Source organism: Sinocyclocheilus rhinocerous, unplaced genomic scaffold (assembly GCF_001515625.1).
Source record: "Sinocyclocheilus rhinocerous isolate Xijiao unplaced genomic scaffold, SAMN03320098_v1.1 scaffold285, whole genome shotgun sequence".
NCBI classification, from domain to species: Eukaryota; Metazoa; Chordata; class Actinopteri; order Cypriniformes; family Cyprinidae; genus Sinocyclocheilus; species Sinocyclocheilus rhinocerous.
In genome coordinates, this window is record NW_015630288.1 from 291156 (window position 1) to 313111 (window position 21956).

Consider the following 21956-nt stretch of genomic DNA (forward strand, 5'->3'; position numbering starts at 1 on the left):
TGCGCATTCCAAGTAATATCAATCAAACTGCAGTTGGGTTGTTTTGATTAAGTAATAATAATTTAAACAAATACAGGTAACTTACAAAATCAAAGTTCATTGAAAGTATGTTTTTTTTTTAATATTAAACGTTTGTTTTACAGCAAAAGATAACTTCAACAGGTCTTTTTTTTTGGCAAAAGCAGATAACTCCACATTTCATGTTTCACGGTTAAGCAAAAACACTTGTTTAATCTGTGTAATCTCTTTAGCTGACCATGTAGATGCCTGACAAACGTTGTTGTGATTACACACAATACAGGGAGCAGCTTTTCCCTCACCATTGTAACGTGCTGCTTTTGCAAGGTTCCGTGAAAACGTTTTAGCTTTTATTTTCCTTTTGTGCCCTGAAGAAGATATCACTGGTTCATCATGTTCGTCGAAATTATCCATCCTCAATCACTTTTAGTCAGCTTTGACGAAACTCCTCTCAGCTAGCATGTCTTTTCGAAGTGATTATAGCAGCCTTGTCGATTACAGCGTGCTGTTTCGGTAAAATTGACTTATTGGCTTCTGTTCATAAACAACAAGGGCACTTGTCGGCTTCTGCTGTAAAACGTGAACTCGCAGTGCCTTGACAGCGGACAATACCGGCTTTTTTTGCCAATATGGGTTTAGGTTTCAGATTGTGCTATATGTGGAGAATAATGCACGCCAGTCAGTCCTTTTGTTTGTTTTTAAAGTGCCGTTTATTGTTTTTGTTTTTTTTGCAAATTAACTTCATGTATTAGTGCATATGCTAATCAAAGGAAAAAAAGTAAAATAAAAAGTGCATGAATGAACTCTTCATCTCATGATGCACTGGAAATGGCATGGCATATTTTGAATTGATTTGAGAAATATATCAATACAGTTGTACAGCCATTAGTTCTGATGCACAGCTCATCGTTTGCAATGCTTCATGGGAATGGGCAGACACTGATGAACTATTTTACCGTAATTTGCATTTCTATGGATCTCTTAAAATCAAAAGCATTCTAGTCCTACAGAAGCATAATTTCTTATGATATCGGAGCACATCACTGGTCTCCATCCAAATATTTTTGTTTAAAATCTATTTCTCTATGGAGAAAATGAATGGGATTTTTACATCTGGAGGCTGACTGCTGTGCTTAATTGTAGTGCATTTATGATTCATGGCTGAAACCTCCCAAAAGCATCAACAGAAATCTCACTTACTTCAAAAGCCTTTGGAAATGGAACTTCTAGTGTGCAAATGGCCATTGCCAACCTGAACTTTGTATTTGTATTATAATTATTTTTTCTGCATTATCCTGGTCAGTGGAATGAAAGACGTACAAGCCTCTTTTGGATTGCCAAATACATCAAAAATTATTCTAAATTCATTTAGAGAAATTAGCATTTTTACAATATTGTTAGGCCTCAGTGAGAGTTTAGTCAAATTAGAGTTCAGCAGTATTGACACTGACAGAGCATGTTCAAATTTAATTAAGTCATTTGTCTTCAGTTGTCTTTGTTGCGGGTCCACTCTGGAGAAAAATAATTTGACTCAAAGTCTACCACTGTGCTGCACAAATAAAAGAACACATGCAGTTCTCAGCAGAACTGCTGTTAGATGCTTTTCTAAATGGTGTCAGAGGCTGTTAAGAGTTCCATTGATTTCGGTTTAGCATCACTTCATTAGCATGCATGCTGACCATCATTTAGCCACGTTCCTCCATCAGTATACTTGATGCCATGGCAACCATCCAACTGCTACACGTAACTCATCCCACACCATTTCTGCCTTGAACATCAAAGATGCTCCATAGCTTTTTGAGATTTTCCAAAACAACCATGGTGTTAATGCTTATATCTTAATATAATTAAGCAGTTGAGAATTGCTATATAGTATATACAGTATCACCATATCTCTTTACTTTAATGTACTGTATTTATGCAAGTAAAGTTGAATATAAAATGTCTGAATGTTGCATCAGAAATCGAGACTCATCAGACCAGACACAATTTTATTTGTGTCTGTTCTTCACCCGGTGTGATCTTCTGCTGCTGTAGCACATCTGCTTCAAGGTTCGTGGTGCGTTCATGCTTGTTTGTGAACCTTTGTTGTAATAAGTGGTTATTTGAGTTACTGTTGCCTTTCTATCAGCTCAAACCACCCTGGCCATTCTCATCTGACCTCTGGCATCAACAAGGCATTTTCACAAAGAATTGCTGCTCACTGGACTTTTTCGTTCTCTAAACTCTAGAGATGGTTGTGCATGAATATCCCAGTAGATCAGCAGTTTCTGAAATACTTAGACCAGCACGTCTGGCACCAACAAACATGCCACAATCAAAGTCACTTAAATCACCTTTCTTCCCCATTCTGATGCTGGATTTGAACTTCAGCAGGTCGTCTTGATCACGTCTACATGCCTAAATGCAATGAGTTTCTGTTATGTGATTAGTTGATTGGATACTGTATTTGCATTAATGAACTGAATTCACTTTCAAACCAAGTAGCTTTCTGTTGGTCAATGTAGAGAATTTGCACAACCAACCTGATCCTGTGGCAAATTATTGTGGGGAAATCCTTCGCCCCCATGGCTAATTCATGGTCGTGAGGATTCTTATTGCAATGAATAGATTTTGCCTACGAAAAGTTGTTGAACAACAATAAATGTGACTTCATCTTTATGGAGAACCTTTAATTTTAAGAGTGTTTGCTGGCTGCCTCCAAACTCATGCAAAATATAAACAACAGGCAACTTATTCTGTAGTGCAGCGATGAGATGCTTTCACAGCAAGTTTTTCCACACTGATCTTTAGAACAGTATCCACACATAAGTGTGACACTTACATTAAACACACAGCTGCTAATTAGACAGAATGACACACACTAGTGAAACTCATCAAAATAAAAAAACAGTCGCTCGCTACAGGGACCTCGGCCTCATCCATCTGCAAACTTCTCCAGCAGGGGGCCTTCAACATAAAGCCACATGATATGGTAAGGAAATCACCCCTGTCCAGAGCCATTATGCCTCTGCGGAGAGAGCGGCCCTCTACATATCTCAAGTTAATTGAAGTTGTGATGCAGCACCAGCTGTAGGGAGTAGCGATGTGTCTTTGTAATGAAGCTGGGAGATAAATTGTTTGTGACTTTTTGAGGCATCTCATCCCACTCCATCTCTCTGTTTCACCTCATCCCACTCCTGCAGCAGACAATAAGAGGGGACATTTATTTTTATATATTATGCCTCTGCTGTGGTGCAAATGGGCCAGAACATGTTGAGATGGGTCAGCGGCGTCCCCTGAGGCACTCTGATTTCCTGCCAGTTGGAAATACAATACAAACATTGCAGCATTGTGGGCATCACACCGCCTGTCCGTTTTTGCTTTGGCCCCCTGTTTGGAAGTACTGTTGATTTCCAAATGGGGGGCCAAAGACATTTACTAAAATCATGCAGTGACCTGCATGAACTCCAACACATGCTCTCCATCTGTGTGGAAATTAAATTTCCCCTTCAGGAACTTGAGCTGAATTGAAGGCTTTGGGAATGCCTTCAGCGTGACCACGCTCTGAATCACGTGTGTAATCAGTCCAATGGATGGGCGAGACGTCACGGGCGGGAACATGTTGAGATGGGTCAGCGGCGTCCCCTGAGGCACTCTGATTTCCTGCCAGTTGGAAATACAATACAAACATTGCAGCATTGTGGGCATCACACCGCCTGTCCGTTTTTGCTTTGGCCCCCTGTTTGGAAGTACTGTTGATTTCCAAATGGGGGGCCAAAGACATTTACTAAAATCATGCAGTGACCTGCATGAACTCCAACACATGCTCTCCATCTGTGTGGAAATTAAATTTCCCCTTCAGGAACTTGAGCTGAATTGAAGGCTTTGGGAATGCCTTCAGCGTGACCACGCTCTGAATCACGTGTGTAATCAGTCCAATGGATGGGCGAGACGTCACGGGCGGGGTGACGTAGAGACCAGGGAGCTTAAAAGCACGTGCGGTGGTTACAGCGGCAGCTTCTGTCATTCAGGGAAGCGCTCTGTGTGTGTCATTTCTATTTATTGTTGTCTGTCCCAGTAAAAGCATTTCAAAAAGCCATGTCAAAGGCGAAAGACAAGCATATAAGGGCGAGAGCAGACAGCATTTTAGACTGTGTGTTTGCCTTCTGCCCACGCTACGTTACGGGTGGAGATACATACAGTTTATGTGTTGTTTTTTTGCGAGCGGAGCTCGCGCAGTCAGTTCTTCCTTTCGCGGCCATTTATTGCACTCTCACCCCACACTTTCCCCAAGTATGTGGATGCTGTTCTGGCTCCACTGTGACTCCAGGGCATCTGCATACTGAATTATATAGACGATTGGTTGATATTGGCTCAATCGGAGCAGACGGTGGTTCGGAATCGAGATGTCATTCTCGCCCATATGAAAGAGATGGGGTTAAGACTGAACGCCAAGAAGTGTTCTTTCTCCGTTACAGAGAACCACTTATCTGGCCGTGGTGTGGGATTCGACCGTGATGCAGGCACGTTTGTCTCCTGCTCGGATCGAGTCGATCCTCATAGCAGTCGCAAGAGTGAGAGAAGGCCGGTCACTCACTGTCAAGCAGTTTCAGAAACTGCGGGGTCTGATGGCAGCTGCATTTAACGGGATACCTTTTGGCCTGGTGTTCATGAGACCCCTACAGTGGTGGCTCAAGACCAAGGGGTTTTCCCCAAGGGGCAACCCACTTTGCATGATCAAGGTCACGCGGCGATGCTTTCGTGCCTTATACATGTGGAGAAAGCCTTGGTTCTTCTCTCAGCGCCCGGTGTTGGGGACTCCTTGTTGTCGCGTATGCTAACGACGGATGCCTCCCTCACTGGTTGGGTGCGGTCATGAGTGGCCGACCAGCCCTCGGTCTGTGGAACGGCCGCCATCTCATGTGGCACATCTACTGCCTGGAGATGCTGGTCGTGTTCATAGCATTAAAACACTTCATCCCGGACCTAAGAGGCCACCGTGTGTTGGGTGTACCGACAACACAGTGGTGGTTTCTTACATCAACCACCAGGGAGATCTGTGTTCACACCCCCTTTACAGGCTGGCGCACCAGATCCTTGTGTGGGCCAACCTTTCAGTCACTGCAAGCGTTGTTAGGTCTCCTCTCGCTACGGAGAGTTTTTGAGGCCTCCACTCGCCAGACCTCCGCTAGGACAGTATCTGTGAGTGGTGGTCTCTATGTGAGCCTCCTTACAGGATGTCCGGAGTGTGTAGTGTAGTCAGGCCTCATCTCGTTGGAGAGTTGTCATGCTGAGGCCTCTGCTCCAAGAGCTCGACCGTTTCTGCGAGTGTCGTCAGGTCTCCTCTCGCTACAGAGAGTTATTGAGGCCTCCGCTCACCAGAGCTCCGCTAAAACAGCATCTGTAAATGGTAGGCGCTAGGTGAACCTCCTTACAAGATGTCCGGAGAGTGGAGTGTAGTTAGGCCTCCTCTCGGTTTAGAGAGTTGTCATGCTGAGGCCTCCGCTCCAAGAGCTCGACCATTTCTGAGAGTGTCGTCAAGTTTCCTCTCGCAACAGAGAGTTATTGAGGCCTCCGCTCACCAGAGCCCAGGGGGGATGGAGGCTCCACCCCGAGGTGGTGGAGCTCATCTGAAAACAGACTTGGCCAAGTCTTCGTCTGTATACCTCCCCCGATCGCTCGGCTCCCGGGAGTTCTAGAGAGAGTGCGCAGGACGGGTAGCGCTGGTCAGGCCGGGCCGAGTACGCTTCCCGGACCTGATTTCCCTTCTCGATGGCTTTCCATGGGAGATTTCCGTCAGGAGGGATCTCCTCTCTCAGGCGGGGCCTTCCCCTTGCCCAGAGTTTTTGGAACTGTGGATGTGGCCCCTCAGGGGGCACAGCTCATAAGTTCCGATCTCTCAACTGAGGTTGCTGAGACCATTCTCCAGTCCAGATCTCCCTCCACGAGGAAACTGTACTCCTTGAAGTGAACCTTCACTTCTTGACGCGGCAACCGCCAGCTCGACCCAGTTAACTGCCCAGTTGGTTCAGTGCTGGAGTTCTTGCAGGTACAGTTCTCTGCAGGGTTATCCCACTCCACCTTGAAGGTTTCCGTGGCGGCCCTAGCTGCTTACCACGCCCATCTTGGTGGTCGGTCTTTCGGGAAAGAGCCACTAGTTACATGTTTCCTCCACGGTGCACTGAGGCTGAGGCCTCCGGCCAGGAGAAGCTTATGCTAGTTTAGTTTAGTTTTATTTATTTATGAAGCACATTTAAACACAACAGGAGTTGCAACCAAATATATGCTAAAACTTATGCTAAGTGGTGGATCGGGATGCTATCTATAGCCTTGAGTCCTCTGATCTCCCCTCTCCCTGGGGGTCAAGGCTCACTCCTGCAGAAGTTGGCCTTCAGAATGCTGTGGGATGTCCACTCCGTTTACTTGTCAGATTATATACCTGCATTTTGCGCCACTCATGGCTCCTTTTTCTCTCGCCTTAGCTGTGCTCTTCCACACTAGGCAGGAACTTGCAAGTCTGGCAGCGTGGGCATACTTGTTCCCAAAGCATTCGATGCAGCTCAAGTTCCTGAAGGGGAATGTCTCTAGGTTACGTATGTAACCCTAGTTCTCTGAGGGAACGAGACGCTGCGTCTCATTGCTATACTTCCAGCATCCCTGTGAGCGCTTCCTTCATTCCACCAGAAACTGTTGCTGTATCCACCGCACGTGCTTTTAAGCTTCTTGGTCTCTACGTCACCCCACCCGTGACATCTCGCCCGTCCATTGGACTGATTACACACGTGATTCAGAGCGTGGTGACGCTGAAGGCATTCCCAAAGCGTTCGACGCAGCATCTCGTTCCCTCTGTGAACTAGGGTTACATGCGTAACCTAGAGACATTTTTATTTATTTATTTATTATTTATTTGGCAAGCTAATAAAACACTTTAAGAATTACCCGCCATTTGGCCTCACATGGTTTTAGTTAAATTGTCAAAGTAATAGTCTGACGTCTGTAGTTCTCTGACCCTGAAATAATGCAAAATATAGATTTATGGCCAAGAGTACTGTATGTGGACGCCCCTGTTTTATCTACACGCACAACTAACAGATTTACAAAACCAATCGTTTAGACTTGCAAGCACTACGTTTTCAGTAGAATGAGGTGCATTGAAGAGATTAGTCGCACATTCAATGTGTAGAGATTAACTACACATTGAAAAAACATGCACTTTGTAATAATGTCAATTGAAACTTTTTAAAGAACATTTTAAGTCATTGTTTTAGGAATCTTTTGTCATGTTTATCATGCTAAAGCACATGTAAAGTACTTGATTCTTTTTAACTGTAGTGAACTGTAGTTTAAGTCATTTTAACTGTAGTGTGTTATTCAATATCACATTTAAAATTTGTGTATTTTAAATGTTCCAAATTGCAACTTTACCATTACAAATGTGTAATTAAGTTTCAGTAGAAATTACATTAAGGTATATTTTAGTTTACATGTTCAACAAGCACAGTCAAGGTTGTCAACACACAACCGGCAAAAGGTAGTAATTCATAGCCATTAAATATATTTTGGACCTTTTGGACTTTTTTCAAGGACTGTTTCTGCAGATATTTGACTCTACAGGAGGAAACCATCTCGAGAGCATCGTGGCATGCCATGACTTTTATTCTCATGTTGAGTGGCCTAATGGATAGAGAGTCGGACTTGTAACCCGAAGGTCGCGAGTTCGAGTCTCAGGTCTGGCAGGAATTGTCGGTGGGGGGAGTGAATAACCAGTGCTCTCTCCACCTTCAATACCACGACTGAGGTGAGACCCTTGAGCAAGGCACCGAACCCCCAACTGCTCCCCGGGTGCCGCAGCATTGGCTGCCCACTGCTCTGGGTCTGTGTTCACTGTGTGTGTGTGTGCGTGTTTGTTCACTACTCACTGCTGTGTGTATGCACTTGGATGGGTTAAATGCGGAGCACAAATTCCAAGTGTGGGACATAAGAGCATAGATAAGAGCGATAAGAGCAAAGAGGTGATGTGGAGTGATAAGACAGTGGACAGGAAAGGAGAACGTGTTAAAGACAGGATAAATGAAGTTCTAGATGTTGTGCATAACTTATATGCCCTCATTTCTCTTTTAAGGACAAAGCGTTTACTGAGTATATCATCTCACAGCCTTTATACTCATTTATCTTTTTTTACACAAGAATAGATAAGCATGACTTCAGCATTTCCGCTCATGTAGTAAATCATGCGCTGCCCTCTAACGCCTTTCAGCAGAGGTGTGTGTCTTCCGGTGTCTCACGGGTTTGTGTGTGTGTGTGTGTGTGTTTGTTTCAGCTCCGGACCCCGATAAGGAGAGCGTAGAGGCCCTGATGCAAAGGTTTAAGGAGAGTTTCCGGACCAACACCACTATGGAAATAACACACTTCCAGAACGTTGCACACAGCTCCTCCACTGGCCGCAAGAGAGGACCAGCTCACACCAGAGGTTTGCAATGCACTGACCCAGTGACACGCTCAAACATCATCTGTTGTTGGGGTTGCTCATGATCAGGAGTGTCCCGTATTTCTGTCAAATGAACCAACGATGCCAATCATTCGTGATTTAATTATTCTTTTGAGTCAATTATTTATTTTCGGTGAACTGGCTGAATATGTTTGAACCACTGTCTCACTGAATCATATAGTCCAGGCCACAGTTCTGAGATTAACAGAGGAGGCAAAAATGCCGTCAAATTAAACTAAATCTGTTATGGCTGTCGTGAATAAAGTGGAAAATGAAACATATGCATGTACACATTGTACAGATACACATACAATCAGGGTTTGAAATTAACTTTTTCACTCACCAGCCAATTTGGCTACTAAATTTTTAATTTACCGGCCATTCATAATTTTGATGCTGAGTAGCCTAAATGATGACAGTTTTAATTTTTTGGGTGAACTATCCCTTTAAGAACTTTATAATATTTGTAAATGTTAAACACTTCATTTATAAGTGTCTCTAAATTACAGAGACACTGGTTTTTATCTTTAATCAGGCTCTTACTGAATTAACATTTTACTTAAATTAAAATTAATTAGAATGAAACATTTAAAGATAAATAAGCTATTAAAGTTTGTTTACATTGCAGTTTGTTTACATGCATTTTACCTTGTCGTGGCTGTTTTCAGGCAGAACCTTTAATGTTGTCATATCACACAACTGTGTAACACAATTCTGTGTCATTTCTGAATGGATCGAGCGATTTGTGCTGTTTATCTCTTATAAATCGTGGCGGAAGCGCAGCTCTGTGCGGGAGACTGATCTGCTTTATCGCGTGGCTGGCAGATGCACCCGGTAGCACCGCTTCACACTTTTGGATACTTGCTTTTTGCAGTTTCGCGTGGGCTGTAATTTAAAAACAGCGCCTAATATGAGGTCTCCCTCGCTTCGGTGATCGACCCACCGGGAATGTCCCGGTGCTCCCGATGGCCAGTAGCTACATCGCTGGGCATATTCAAGTAAGCTAGATGCCCAGATGTTGCGCAATTAGGCTTATTTAATATATCATGATGAGTCTCGAGTTCAGTATTTACACTAAATCTGTGCAGATTTGGCTTACATGAACTTCCTCAAGAAATTAATTAGTAAACATCATTTACGAAAAGTAGGCATAACCCACCAAATTGGCTAGTGATTTGACAGCGTTACCCGCCACAGCTGATTTTTACCCGCATTTGGCGGGTTGGCGGGTGTTAATTTCAAACCCTGCATACAATGTACACATGTATACATTGTTTTTCCCCCAGTTTAACACATTACAAATATTTGACTCAATAAACGCAGCATCCTTTTTTTTTCCTGCCATCCTTTGGCTAGCATAGATTATATGAACACGCTATCAAGCATGATGGAACACAAAATATAACTTAATTCGGTACCAGTACACTGTACATTTTTTTCCCGCAGTTTAACACATTACAAATATTCAACTCAATTAATGCAGCATCCTTTTTTCCCTGGCATCCTTTGACTAGTGTTACAGTAGACTATATGAACACGCTATCAAGCACGATAGAACGCAAAATATAACTTAATTTGCTACCGGCGCGCTGTCTGTGAAGCAGATTTCTGTGAACACAGGCATACGACACATGCACAAGCACAGTAATCCACTTCAGTACCGCATTGAGTTCACTTTCATGCTTCAATAAACAAAAACACACAAAATTATGTCAAAATGCCCGTTTTTAAAAAGTCTTACATGCAAGAAAAGAGTTGGAAGAAAATCAGATGAGTGTCAGATCCACGTCATGTGCATCAGGCTTTAAAAATACAGCACTGCTTTTAAAGACCTGCTGCAGTCTTTCACTGATGTACATCAAAGAACAAAAGAAAAAGATAAATTACTCATTGCTCTGTTTGCTTCTGTTGCTTGAGTAAAGATTAATCTATATTAATTATATAATTTATGCATATACAATTTACAGTTTAAATTAAAAGTTGTTATATTTTAAAAGCCTAATTCAAGTGTTACAAAAAATGGCTTTACTGTAATGTTGAATGCCTAAAATTGAGGAAAAATGTATTTAATAGAGACATCAGTACCACCAAACTACCAATTTTTTTTTTTTTAATCGCAACAATCGCAACCGTTTGTTTGAATACATGTCATTACCTAACTGGATGGATTTGTTTTTCATTTGTATCAATTTGTACAGTGAAAAGCACTATACAAATAAATGGTGAATTGAATTGAATCAGTAAAAAAAAAAAAAGTTCGGTCACACTATTTTAAAGGCCCAATTCTCGCTAATAACAAACAATTAACTAAGAATTTTGCCTACATAAATTCCCAATTCACTGCTTAATTTAGTACTTTAGATTAAGTATTGGGTAGCATTAGGGATGTAGAATATGGTCATGCAGAATTTGTGCTTTATAAGTACTAATAAACAACCAATATGTTAATAATAGGCATGCTAATAAGCAACTAGTTAATAATTAGAACTAGTCCCTATACTAAAGTGTTACCAAGTTTTATGTGACTATTATTCTATTTCAAGCTTTACAGGGTTAAGAAACATGAGCTAAAATGCTCTTTCCTTCCTCGCTGTGTGTGCTGTGAATGTGAACGAGGAAATACAGAATTAAATACAGGTGAAAAGTCACACGAGAGGAGTCCTCTATGACGCTGTGACTGGCTCATTGCACTTGCAGATTTGATAATGCTCACCTCTCATGCTCACAATGCTATGCAAATCAGCCTGAATGAGCCAAACTAGTGGAAATGGACAAACTAATTACAAAGTAAACCACATGTTCAAATCAAAATGAACTTGATCTACAATTGAGCTGTTTTTTAGTGAGCACTAAACTCAATTAAACCTCCGTCTCTGTGTGCGACCATCATTAACAGAGAATCTGGTGATTTATGGTTGGAAAAAACAATGTTTTGTAATTTTGTGACTTTGTTGTAAAAATAATATTTTAATATAAAATCATTATAAGTATAACAGTACTGGTTGCTTATTGGTAGTATAATGTAATTGGTGTTCCAGTAACACTGTGCAAGCGTCGAAGTTACAGTAAATGCACCATGAATTTGAATACAGTAGAACTAAAAACCCAACACAGAGGCAACTTTAACTCATCATTTCATAAATTCAGCACACACCACTGATTCCCAATCAAGTCAGAGCTTAAAAACATCCCATCCCATTAGCCTCAGTGCTCAGCCACAATTTACCAGCGCGAGTCTCCACCCTGAAATTAAGCCCGAGTGAATGCGTTGTCTGCCGGGTCGGAACGCTAAAATAGAAAAGTGTGAAAATAATCCATTTTAGCCTTGATTTTTAAACTCCTCACCACTCCAGCTCACTTTCTTGGGCTCCTTGAAATAAAATCTTTCCAGGACCTTTAATTACTGCCCACAAAAAATTGCCTTTAGCACAGATTTTTTATTTTTTTTTATCCTTGCATCCATTGAGGATAACAAACAGGCTAATGGGACGAACTCTGGCGCAGAGCTGGAACTCAATTAAAGCGAGAGGAAGTGAGAGTTCACCAGGCCTCTACGAGTAGATTAGGCTTTTCCAGAAATAAAAAGGCACCAAATGAATCAAGCGCACGGTCAAAAATTACATGAGATGGGGTCAGTATGGTACGTTAATACCGCTGCGCCTGACACGGCATTCTGTGTGGAGAATTTCAAATTTTCTCTCATGGCCTGTGATTTTGCTTTCCACACAATTCTCGCTGCACATTTGCATGGATTTACACGCGGGGTTGGTCTCTTAAGTAGATTAAGACTCAGAAAGGTTGAGGGAGGGGAGCTGCTTATGCCAGTTTTATGGTCAGAGATGCCAGCCTGACATGCATTCAGCTGGTGTAGAACTTTTGAGGCTAGTGCGACCTTTTGTTCTCATTCACCAAAATTATATTTTGACTAAAGGCTGTCAAGCCCTGAAAAATGAAAAAATAGCATCATGAAAGTACAATTAAAATAGTCCATATGACATATGTGCTTTATTCTGAAGTCATACGAAATATAGGTGCTTGTATACTGAAAATCTTCTTGCTCTTCTACATATTCACGTTTGGTTACATATTGTTTGCTATCTTTGAGCCCAATCTATAGTAAGACATCTTGCAATAAGTTTGACCTTGTGAAAAATAAGTACACTTTTTAGCATACTTTTAGTGGATCAGCTTATTACAGAAATTATATTCTTTGAGAGAAAGATTATATTTAAGTGCAAACTGAACATAATATTTTCAGACACTACACTGCAAGTTCATTACAATTACTGTAAAAAAAAAAATGTATTACAGTTTATATTTATAATAAATGCAATTGAACTTTAAAATGTTTTTAAACAGCTTAATTAAGACGCAAGCATGTGTTTTTTCATAATTACTATTTCATAATTATTTATATTATCTTAGAAATATGCTTACAGTGTACTGCTGAATGTATTGACAAACATTTGTGATAAACTAAATTATACATTAATGTAATTTCTAGCGCAGCTTGTTTGTCATGCATTTGAATATATTTGTAATTACACATATGTACAGTAATGATGAAGTTGCAATTTGGCACATTTGAAATATATTAACTTTAAATATAATATTGAATAACACAGATTTAAAAATCATAATCAAGTGCTTCTTTTGCATGTTAGTATGTTAGTCAACGCATCAAAATAAATCATAGCGTAGCGTCAGTTCTGGCAGGTCACGTTAGTCAAGCTCGCATCAGCTGACTCTCAGTTGATCCAAGTCTACCTATAGGGATGCGACACCTATCACAGCAATCACATATAAGGTCCTTCAGTACTATCACCATTTTTTTGTTGCTCAATAGGTAATTAAATGGCGAATTCGGCAGGCAAAACACCATCATCACTAGGAATCGGGAATTTAGAGAGTGGAATTAGTTTCCTCAATGGACTCACCTCCGATTCATTCAAGTTTGTTAACTTGAACACGTGAATTCACCGCATTGATCATAAGCTGCCTGATTCGGAAGTGACCGAGTTAGCATTACAGTTCGTTTCCACTACAGCATCAAATCTGTGCTCAGTGGCGCTGGCAACGCTACAACGCCACTGTTTAGGGGCGTGTCAAATTTAGGGCAGAGCACACCACTAAAAACAATGTTTACACCCTGTTTGCATTTCATCTTCTTCTTTTCACAGCGATTGGTTGTCGCCCGGCGTTTTTTACTCGATATTTGCATAAAGTCGAGGAATGCCCAAACATTTTGCCGCTCTCGGCCACTCTCTATGCTTTCTCATGCACCGCTTTCAATCCCATAATGCACCGCACAAGCGTTTAAGCTCAACTTACATAGGAATTAATTGAAAACGCTCGTTCCGCTGTGCTCGCTACTTGCCAGTGGAAACGCACCGTTACTTCACACATCGCTACTCATTGACATGGACGCCACGAGTTATGTGACTGACTAAAGAACAAGTTAAGATGGGAACTTCATCCCCGAGAAGGATATCAAGAGATCAAGCATCCACGTCACAGCTGTTATGTTTTCACTCTCTCAAACGTCTTCAAAAGCTAAGTTGCTTTTAATGCTCTCAGGTTATTGCCAAGGCTATCCGTGTTGCTTAAGCCGGGTTCACACTACAGGATTGAAAGACTAGCCGAATCACTGTGTTGCTCACACTACGCAACAAGATTTGTTCTCATCTGTCGTTGTCTTGTCATAGCTACGCGCATAGTACACAACACAACGATAACAAGGTGCACACACTACAAAACATTCAGTAAAGAGGCGTTCCCGACCATCAGCGAAAATACGTTTTCTCACATAAATTCTTGCGAGAAATTACAGTGATTATAGGCCATATCTTCAAGCATGGACGATCAACTGACCCTTCAATTGGTCTGTGCAGTTATTTTATCCGAAATAAATAAGAAACCACGACAAAAGAGAATATGGCAGAAACAATGGCTTGGAAGACGCATTGCTCATTAGCTAATTAACTGGTGAATTCGGTAGGCAAAACACCATCGTCATTAGGAATCAGGAATTTAGAGAAGTGGAATTTGCTTCCCCAATGGTCTCACCTCCGATTCATTCAAGTTCGTTAACTTGAACACGTGAATTCACCGCACTGATTAGGCCTATAAGCTGCCTGATTCGGAAGTGACTGAGTTTGCATTATTTCACGCATCGCAACATTATTGTCATGGACTCCATAAGTTATGTTACTGACTCAAGATCAAGTTCAGATGGAAACTTCATCCCCAAGAAGGATATCAAGAGATCAAGCATCCACTTCACAGCTGCTATGTTTCACTCTCTCGAACGTCTTCACAAGCTAAGTTCCATTTAATGCTCTCAGGTTATCTGCAACATGCGTGTTGCTAAGGCTATCCGTGTTGCTTGGGCTCATTAAGTTGTTTTCAGTTAAATGTTTGTGCTAGTTCATGCGAATATGCGGTACTTATCTGTTGTCACTGTCAACACGCTTGTCGCTTCAATATGCTGCGCTTAACGGGGGGTCTAATGTCATTTCATGCATTCTGAGTTATTTACACTGTAAGAGTTGGATTCGTATGTGCACACACACACTCAGCGACCCGAACGAAAGCAAGAGTGCGCCGCTCAACGCGTTTAGTTCATGGTTCGGAACTCATCGGCAGCGCTGCAGTTACTTGCTCAAGAAGAATGTCTCTAAAGATGTGTGTTTTTTTTGGGATGTGAGGAAAAGATAGCCTTATTCAGTGTTATGTGAACAGTGGATATTGATTTGTTTTTCCGGGGCAGCAACGGAGTTCACAAGCGTGTTTGGTTGTTCCCGTCATTTGGTGACGAATGTTTTATAACAAGGTACATTCTGACACTGGATTTGCATGCTGAAAGACGGAGCAGTCCCAGCGTCATGACTAGGAACTGCTGTAAAAAACTGCATCGAATGTCTGTGTTTGTTGCCAATCAGCCCGTAAGTGCTCGCGACACTTCAGCTCCGCCCACGGCTCACCTTCACTAGCTCGGCTGTTTCGGAGAGAATCGTTAAGCTGTATCTTTCTTTATAAATCTGATAAAACTGAAGTCTCTTCGTAGATGTGAATGATGCAATACTACACTATAGATACTCAATATAACATGAGATTGGTCGACTGTTTGTGTTATGTCACCTTTAACCTAGTCAAGTCGCCTTTATTTTTATAGCACTACAGCAAGATTTAAGCAGCAGGAAATAACAACCATGGTGCAAACGGAATAATTTCTGCTGCAGCGCAGCTCCAAAGAGAAATGGTAAACAGTTGTTGTTCAGTTGAAGTCGTCTGCATCCGAAAACCTAGGCTGCTGACATGCTGCCTATCAGCCAATGATTTCGCAGGCAGCGTTTGTTCGCATAGGTAATTCATGAAATTGATATTGGACATGCTTCTGACTAGGGTTGTTGCGATATACCGGTATTGACGATAACCACAATATTTAAAATGAACAGGACACTTATGATAACACAACACGCAAATAGCCTACTCCAGTGCCAGTACCTGGTTGACCTCCCAGGTGGCAGTATTGCGCCTTAATGCTGACACTTGTCAATCAAGAAGAATATGCAGTGTGTGGCCACACTACTCCAAGAAGAACCATGTTCAAACAGTAAGTTGCCATTATTTTACTAGTCATGGAATGGGAAATGATACATTAACCTGTTAACAGTGGTTTCCTGTGTTCATATATTTAAATAAAGGGGTGATTCTTTTAATAAGTACCGCATTTTCTTTACTCGTCTAACTTTTGTATTTGTATTTGCAATCAAGTCATGGCCAATACATGTGCGTAGCATTTGATTTCTTTATTCAAACCTATTAAACGATTAAAACAAATCTAGAAAACTGCTACATTAAACTCTGTAAAATGTTAAGTTGGTCGCAGTGCCATGCACTTAATGCCTCATCTGCAGCCATTCTAGACGCACATTAAAACTGAATTAGAAGCGCGTTAACTTTGTGACTTCATTGGCGCCGGCACAACTATAGGTTAAAGAGATTAAAATACGGGTACGCAAGTTAACAGGTTAAAGTATCAGTTTTGATGTTAATATTTATTCATCATACTGTTGAACTTGACAGCATTTTCTCCCTTGTTATTTCATAGGGAGCTTCAAAGAAGACAGAGAAAACCACAGTCTCAGATCAGCTGTGACCTGAAGAAGAAGAAGTGAAAATTCATGTGCCCTGTGTTTATCAGTATCCTTACGTTCATTGGGTAAAAAGAAAAAACAAAATAAACAATGTAATAATTTATTTGGCTGATTCCCCAAGTTTTCTATAGATATCGTGATATATCGATATTGTGAATTATTTTGGCACAATAACCGTGGTGTGAAAAATCTAATATCGTGACAGCCCTACTTCTGACGCAGTTTGACGGTTCAACGATCTACAACTAAATAGAACGAGCTTGGTGATAACTAAGCGGATATTTAAATACTTAATACTGTTTTCTCACTAGAAATAACTTCAGACGCCATCTTATTTTGCTCAACCCTCACGGGATATAACACACAGAATGTCTCAGGTTACTTATGTAACCATGGTTCCCTAAGTAGGGAATGAGACACTGCGTCCTCTAGGGGTCGCTATGGGGGAACGCCTCGTCGTGACCCGTGTCTGAAGCATACATTGAAAAAACACCAACAACACGTTGGCCGGCGACAGCCCATGACGTCACTACCGGTGCGACTATTAGTATAAATAGGCGCCAGGAGAACATGTCATTCACTTCTTCGTCTGAAGCTTGCGTCCGCAGCATGGCAAGAAACCTAGAGGACGCAGTGTCTCGTTCCCCTCAGGGAACCATGGTTACATACGTAACCCGAGACGTTTCTTTAAGGGTTTGTTGACTTAAGTTAAATTAACAGAGAGAGCGAATGGGAGAAGTCCTAATAACTTTGCTGATTTACTTCCTCTTTGAATGAATGATTCATATACATAGTGTTTATTCAGTAGAGCTGAGCTCTGTTTCATGGCTTATTGAGAGACACTCCTAAATCTAATCAATGACTGCACTGATACTTTATGTTCTTCAACACACACACATATGATACAGATGAAGGTCAGGACTAGAGATGCACCGATCGATTGGCCAGGGATCGGAATCGGCCGATTTTCCTCATGATCGGCCCGGATTAGGGCTGGACAATAATTCAATATCAATATGTATCGCGATATACTCCACTAACCAGTGGGCAAGTCTTTGTTTGGAGACAGCCTTTCCCTTCTGCTGTCCTCCGAAGCAGACAAAGAGCTGGTCTGAGGTCCTGAAGCTCTGCGTACGGTCCACGTAAATGTGCAGAGCACGAACGGGACAGAGCAGAGCGATGGCTGGGTCTGCCTGCTCCCGGGGCAGCGCTTGCAAGTTCACCACCTGATTCCTAAAAGGCGTGGTGGGAACTTTGGGCACATATCCAGGCCGGGGTCTCAGGCCCTCGGTGACGAGCAGACAAAGGGACTGCAGCCGGCTGTGGGGTGGAGACAGCAGCAGACCGCCGGGGCAGGATGTGTCGAAACGACTCTGTCTGCTTCTGCGCGGCGGAGAACTGTTGGGCAAAGCCCACCACCGCTTCGCCGAATAGGCCGGCCTGGGAGATCGGGGAGTCCAGGAAGCGATCCGGGTGCCTGATGATCAAGAAGGCACCCGCAGAAGCCTCTGACCTGGCCGAATGATCCAGGAAGCATGAAGCCGGTTAGGGCTATCATACCGGCTGGACATAATGTCGACGAGTGAGGTAACACTGCAAGTCGAGCACCTGGTTTCTGAATCCAGCAAAGGGGTGCTCGCAGAGGACCTACCTTAGAAAGGACAGAAACACACCGGTCCCGGAAGACGCTGCAAAGAAATCTCACAGAAGGATTATACACACATAACCACCAGCACATTAAATACATATATATATACACATATATATATATAGAATGGATCATACTCACCCACCATGGTTCCCACACCGGAACCCCGTTCCAGAGGCGATTCCAGAGAAGCCTCTAGTCCGGACCATCAGTAAGGTGGTTGCTATGAAGTCATAGAACCAACCAAAACATCATAGGTCCAGCATAGGAGACTGTAATGCAGGCAAATTCCTACCTAACCTCGGTCAGGTGGAGTGCTGGTGGTTATAGGGGAATTATGAAGGGGAAGAAAAGGGCAGATGTAAAACCCCCGAAGGAAATGTGTAGATACTCAAGTATCACTCTGATCTGGACGAAAGCGCTGACGCCTTGTCTGGATCACATCCCTAAGGTCTTGCCTACCTCCCTTTGACCCGTGATTCCTTCTACCCCTACCCGCAGGCGGAGGAGGAGCGTGAGCCACGACACTAGCCTTCTGTGCCCGTCTCTGATCCTCAGACCGAGACGGACCAGGACCCCTATGTTGTTCGGACTCAGACCTGGACCTTCGTGGAATGAAGGATTTGAAGCCGGTAGTGACGTCATGGGCTGTCGCCGGCTAACATGTTGTTGGTGTTTTTTCAATGTATGCTTCAGACACGGGTCACGACGAGGCGTTCCCCCATAGCGATCCCTAGAGGACGCAGTTCGAAGTTCCCTTGAGAGGGAATTGTGGTTATCAAGGCAGCGAAGAATACATCTATTCTGCCTTTAAATATCGACTAGATGAAGGTATCTCAGGAGGCAGGAAGTGAAGCTAGCATTGGATTTGACGTGTCTCGATACCTTCCTACCTTGAAATGTGTCCTCCAAAGGCAGCATTTTCCAGTTTCGAATGCAGCCTTCAGTTCAGCATTGATTCTGCACCAGTATCAAACACGCTTGTTCTGTCTAGTCGTATTGGAAGCACACTTGATCTTAAGCTTTCTGGTTGTTATTGGAAGCAAGCTTGTTCCTAAGCTGTATTGTTGTTATTGGGCGCACGCTTGTTCCTAAGCCGTCTGGTTGTTATTGGAAGCACGCTTGTCCCTTAGCTGTCTAGCTGTTATTGGAAACATGCTTGATCTTAAGCAGTCTGGTTGTTATTGGGAGCACACTTGTCCCTATGCTGTCTGGTTGTTATTGGAAACATGCTTGTTCCTAAGCTCTCTGGTTGTTATTGGGAGCACGCTTGTTTCTAAGCTGTCTGGTTGTTATTGAGAACATTTTGCTGATTAAGCTTCAGGTATTGGCAACATACTCGTTAGGTCATCTGGTTAATGGCAACATGCTTGTGGCTATGACTTATGCGGGTTTGGCAACATTCTGTTTCCTTCATTGGGTAAATGCTATATGCCTGGGGATATGGCATATGGTTTTCTTTTGGGGGTTATTACTGCACTCTCTGCTCTTATCCATGCTAGACTGCATGGATGTGCAGGGAGTTCTTGCCTAGAACAGAACCATACCGCCAATCCAAATTGTATGCTAATTGTCAGTCATCTTTGACGATAGTGGTCCTGACAGAAGTGTATTGAAACAGGACGTTGATTTCTTACATGTCCTCATATGAGGACCCCGGGACTAAAAGCATGTTTATTACGTATTTTGGGAGACACAACAAATGAATAGGGAAATAAATTATATTTCAATATTCCTATGAAATATTATATATTATTATGAAAATCTTGTCAATTATTACTCCCATTATTACACTTCTTTTTTTTCATTACATGTTGCCCCAAAAACACATTAATATGCAAATTAGATTTAGTTTATAGATACATTATATATAATGAGAAAACCTGTTTATGGACATTTAAAAAAAACATTTTGCATGAAGAAAAATCTAAAATTAAGTTTTGATATATTTACGGTAGGAAATGTACAAAATATCTTCTTGGAACATGATCTTTACTTAATATCCTAATGATTTTTTGCATAAAAGAAAAATCTATAATTTTGACCCATACAATGTATTTTTGGCTATTGCTACAAATATACCCCAAGGACTTAAGACTGGTTTTGTGGTCCAGGGTCACAAATATGTTTCTTGAACAGCAAATGAGCATATTAGAATGATTTCTGAAGGATCATTTGACACTGAAGACTGCAGTAATGATGCTGAAAATTCAGCTTTTTCTTCAGAGATTTTGGGGAAAATTAAGAAAAGGGAATGGTGCAGTGCAAGAGAGAATTTTTAATTATTTTTAGAAAAGTTTAAGAAAACAGAAGGAAAACATTAAGATTTAAAATATTTTGAAAGCTTGAAACATATTTTACATAAAGAACAATGTTTTACCAATTTCAGGATTAAGTTTGAGGATGATTTTTTCTTTTTTTTTTCTTTAGCAGTGGCTCTTTTGTGGCAACAGAGAAATCGCCCATTTCTGACAAGATTTGAGCACACTGATTGGCTAAATTGTTTTTCATGTCTTGTTGGCGATTTCTCTATCTATTGCCCTATCGTGCTTTATTATTTAAAATTTGGCTATGTTATTGCTTAATTTTAGGAGACTGTTGTACAAGTTCAGTTTGCTGATCTTAATAAGCTTCATCAAGCTCAGCGTGAGGTTTCTATTTGTGTGCCCTCAGAGTCAATTAATTACCATTGTGGATCTTTAACGCCATTCAATCATAGTCATTTTCCAAAACAAGACAAGAGGATTCTCGGCTGGTGTCAGTATGGTATGCGTGTTGGCAGGCACAGATTTGAAGTGTCTCTCTGACAGTGATTAGCTATGCTAACGTGACCCGTGCCACTGCAGGGGAGAACACCATCTGTGTCCAAAGCCGAGAGGTCTGACACCAGCACTCACACTCCTGGCACTAATTATTCACGGCCTCTGTCAAAGACTGGAGAAACAAGTTGTTATTTGAGTCTCCTCAAATTTTGATGGAATTTTAGGTTGATCATTGTTTTAAGGAAACTTTGGTCACACTTCATTTTAAGGTCCAATTCTCACTATTAACTGACTTTTCTCTCAAACTCCTAATTTGCTGATAATTAATAATTGTATGATGCAAAATGTTCTCCCCATGAAATCAAAGTCCAGGAACTCGCACAAAACAGATGCCATGCAACAAAACTATATAATTAATCTGGAGAAGAGATCTCCAAAGAGAGCAAACAACATCACCCCCCTTGCTCATTTATCACCCTCTTCTCCCCTCTGCCTCTCCCTCTCACTCTTTTCCCCCAAAAGGTTTCACTCAAAGTTCTGTAAGAATATGTTTAAACCACATATGATGTATCTTGTGAATCTGTTGTTTTTCCCGGTTACGACCCAAAACCAACTTCAGCTCGTTAAATCTAATCCGAGAGGCAAGGACCGAACATATAAGAAAATCACAGACGACTGAATGAAACTTTGACGTCTATTTACACCATAAGATTTAATCCAAATACAAAACAAATAAACAAACAAAAATATATCCACAAATATATTGTAATTAACAAAAGTTTGACACAGATAATAACAGTAAACAGGTAGGGCTGCTAGGAAAACAGAAAACCTTGACTACACCTAACCCTATAGAGAGATCTTACCTAGCTCCCGGGGAAAATAAAGTAGTGAGTCTT

The 21956-nt window shown here is 41.7% G+C and overlaps 1 protein-coding gene across 1 annotated transcript in view; it reads left to right on the forward strand.

Annotated features, from left to right (window-relative positions):
* Positions 1-21956, forward strand: part of astn2 (astrotactin 2) — a 539680-nt gene that overhangs the window by 216680 nt on the left and 301044 nt on the right. The window contains exon 4 of the mRNA XM_016552240.1: positions 8321-8470. Coding sequence (XP_016407726.1) covers positions 8321-8470 — 150 coding nt within the window. The remainder of the gene's footprint in view (positions 1-8320; positions 8471-21956) is intronic.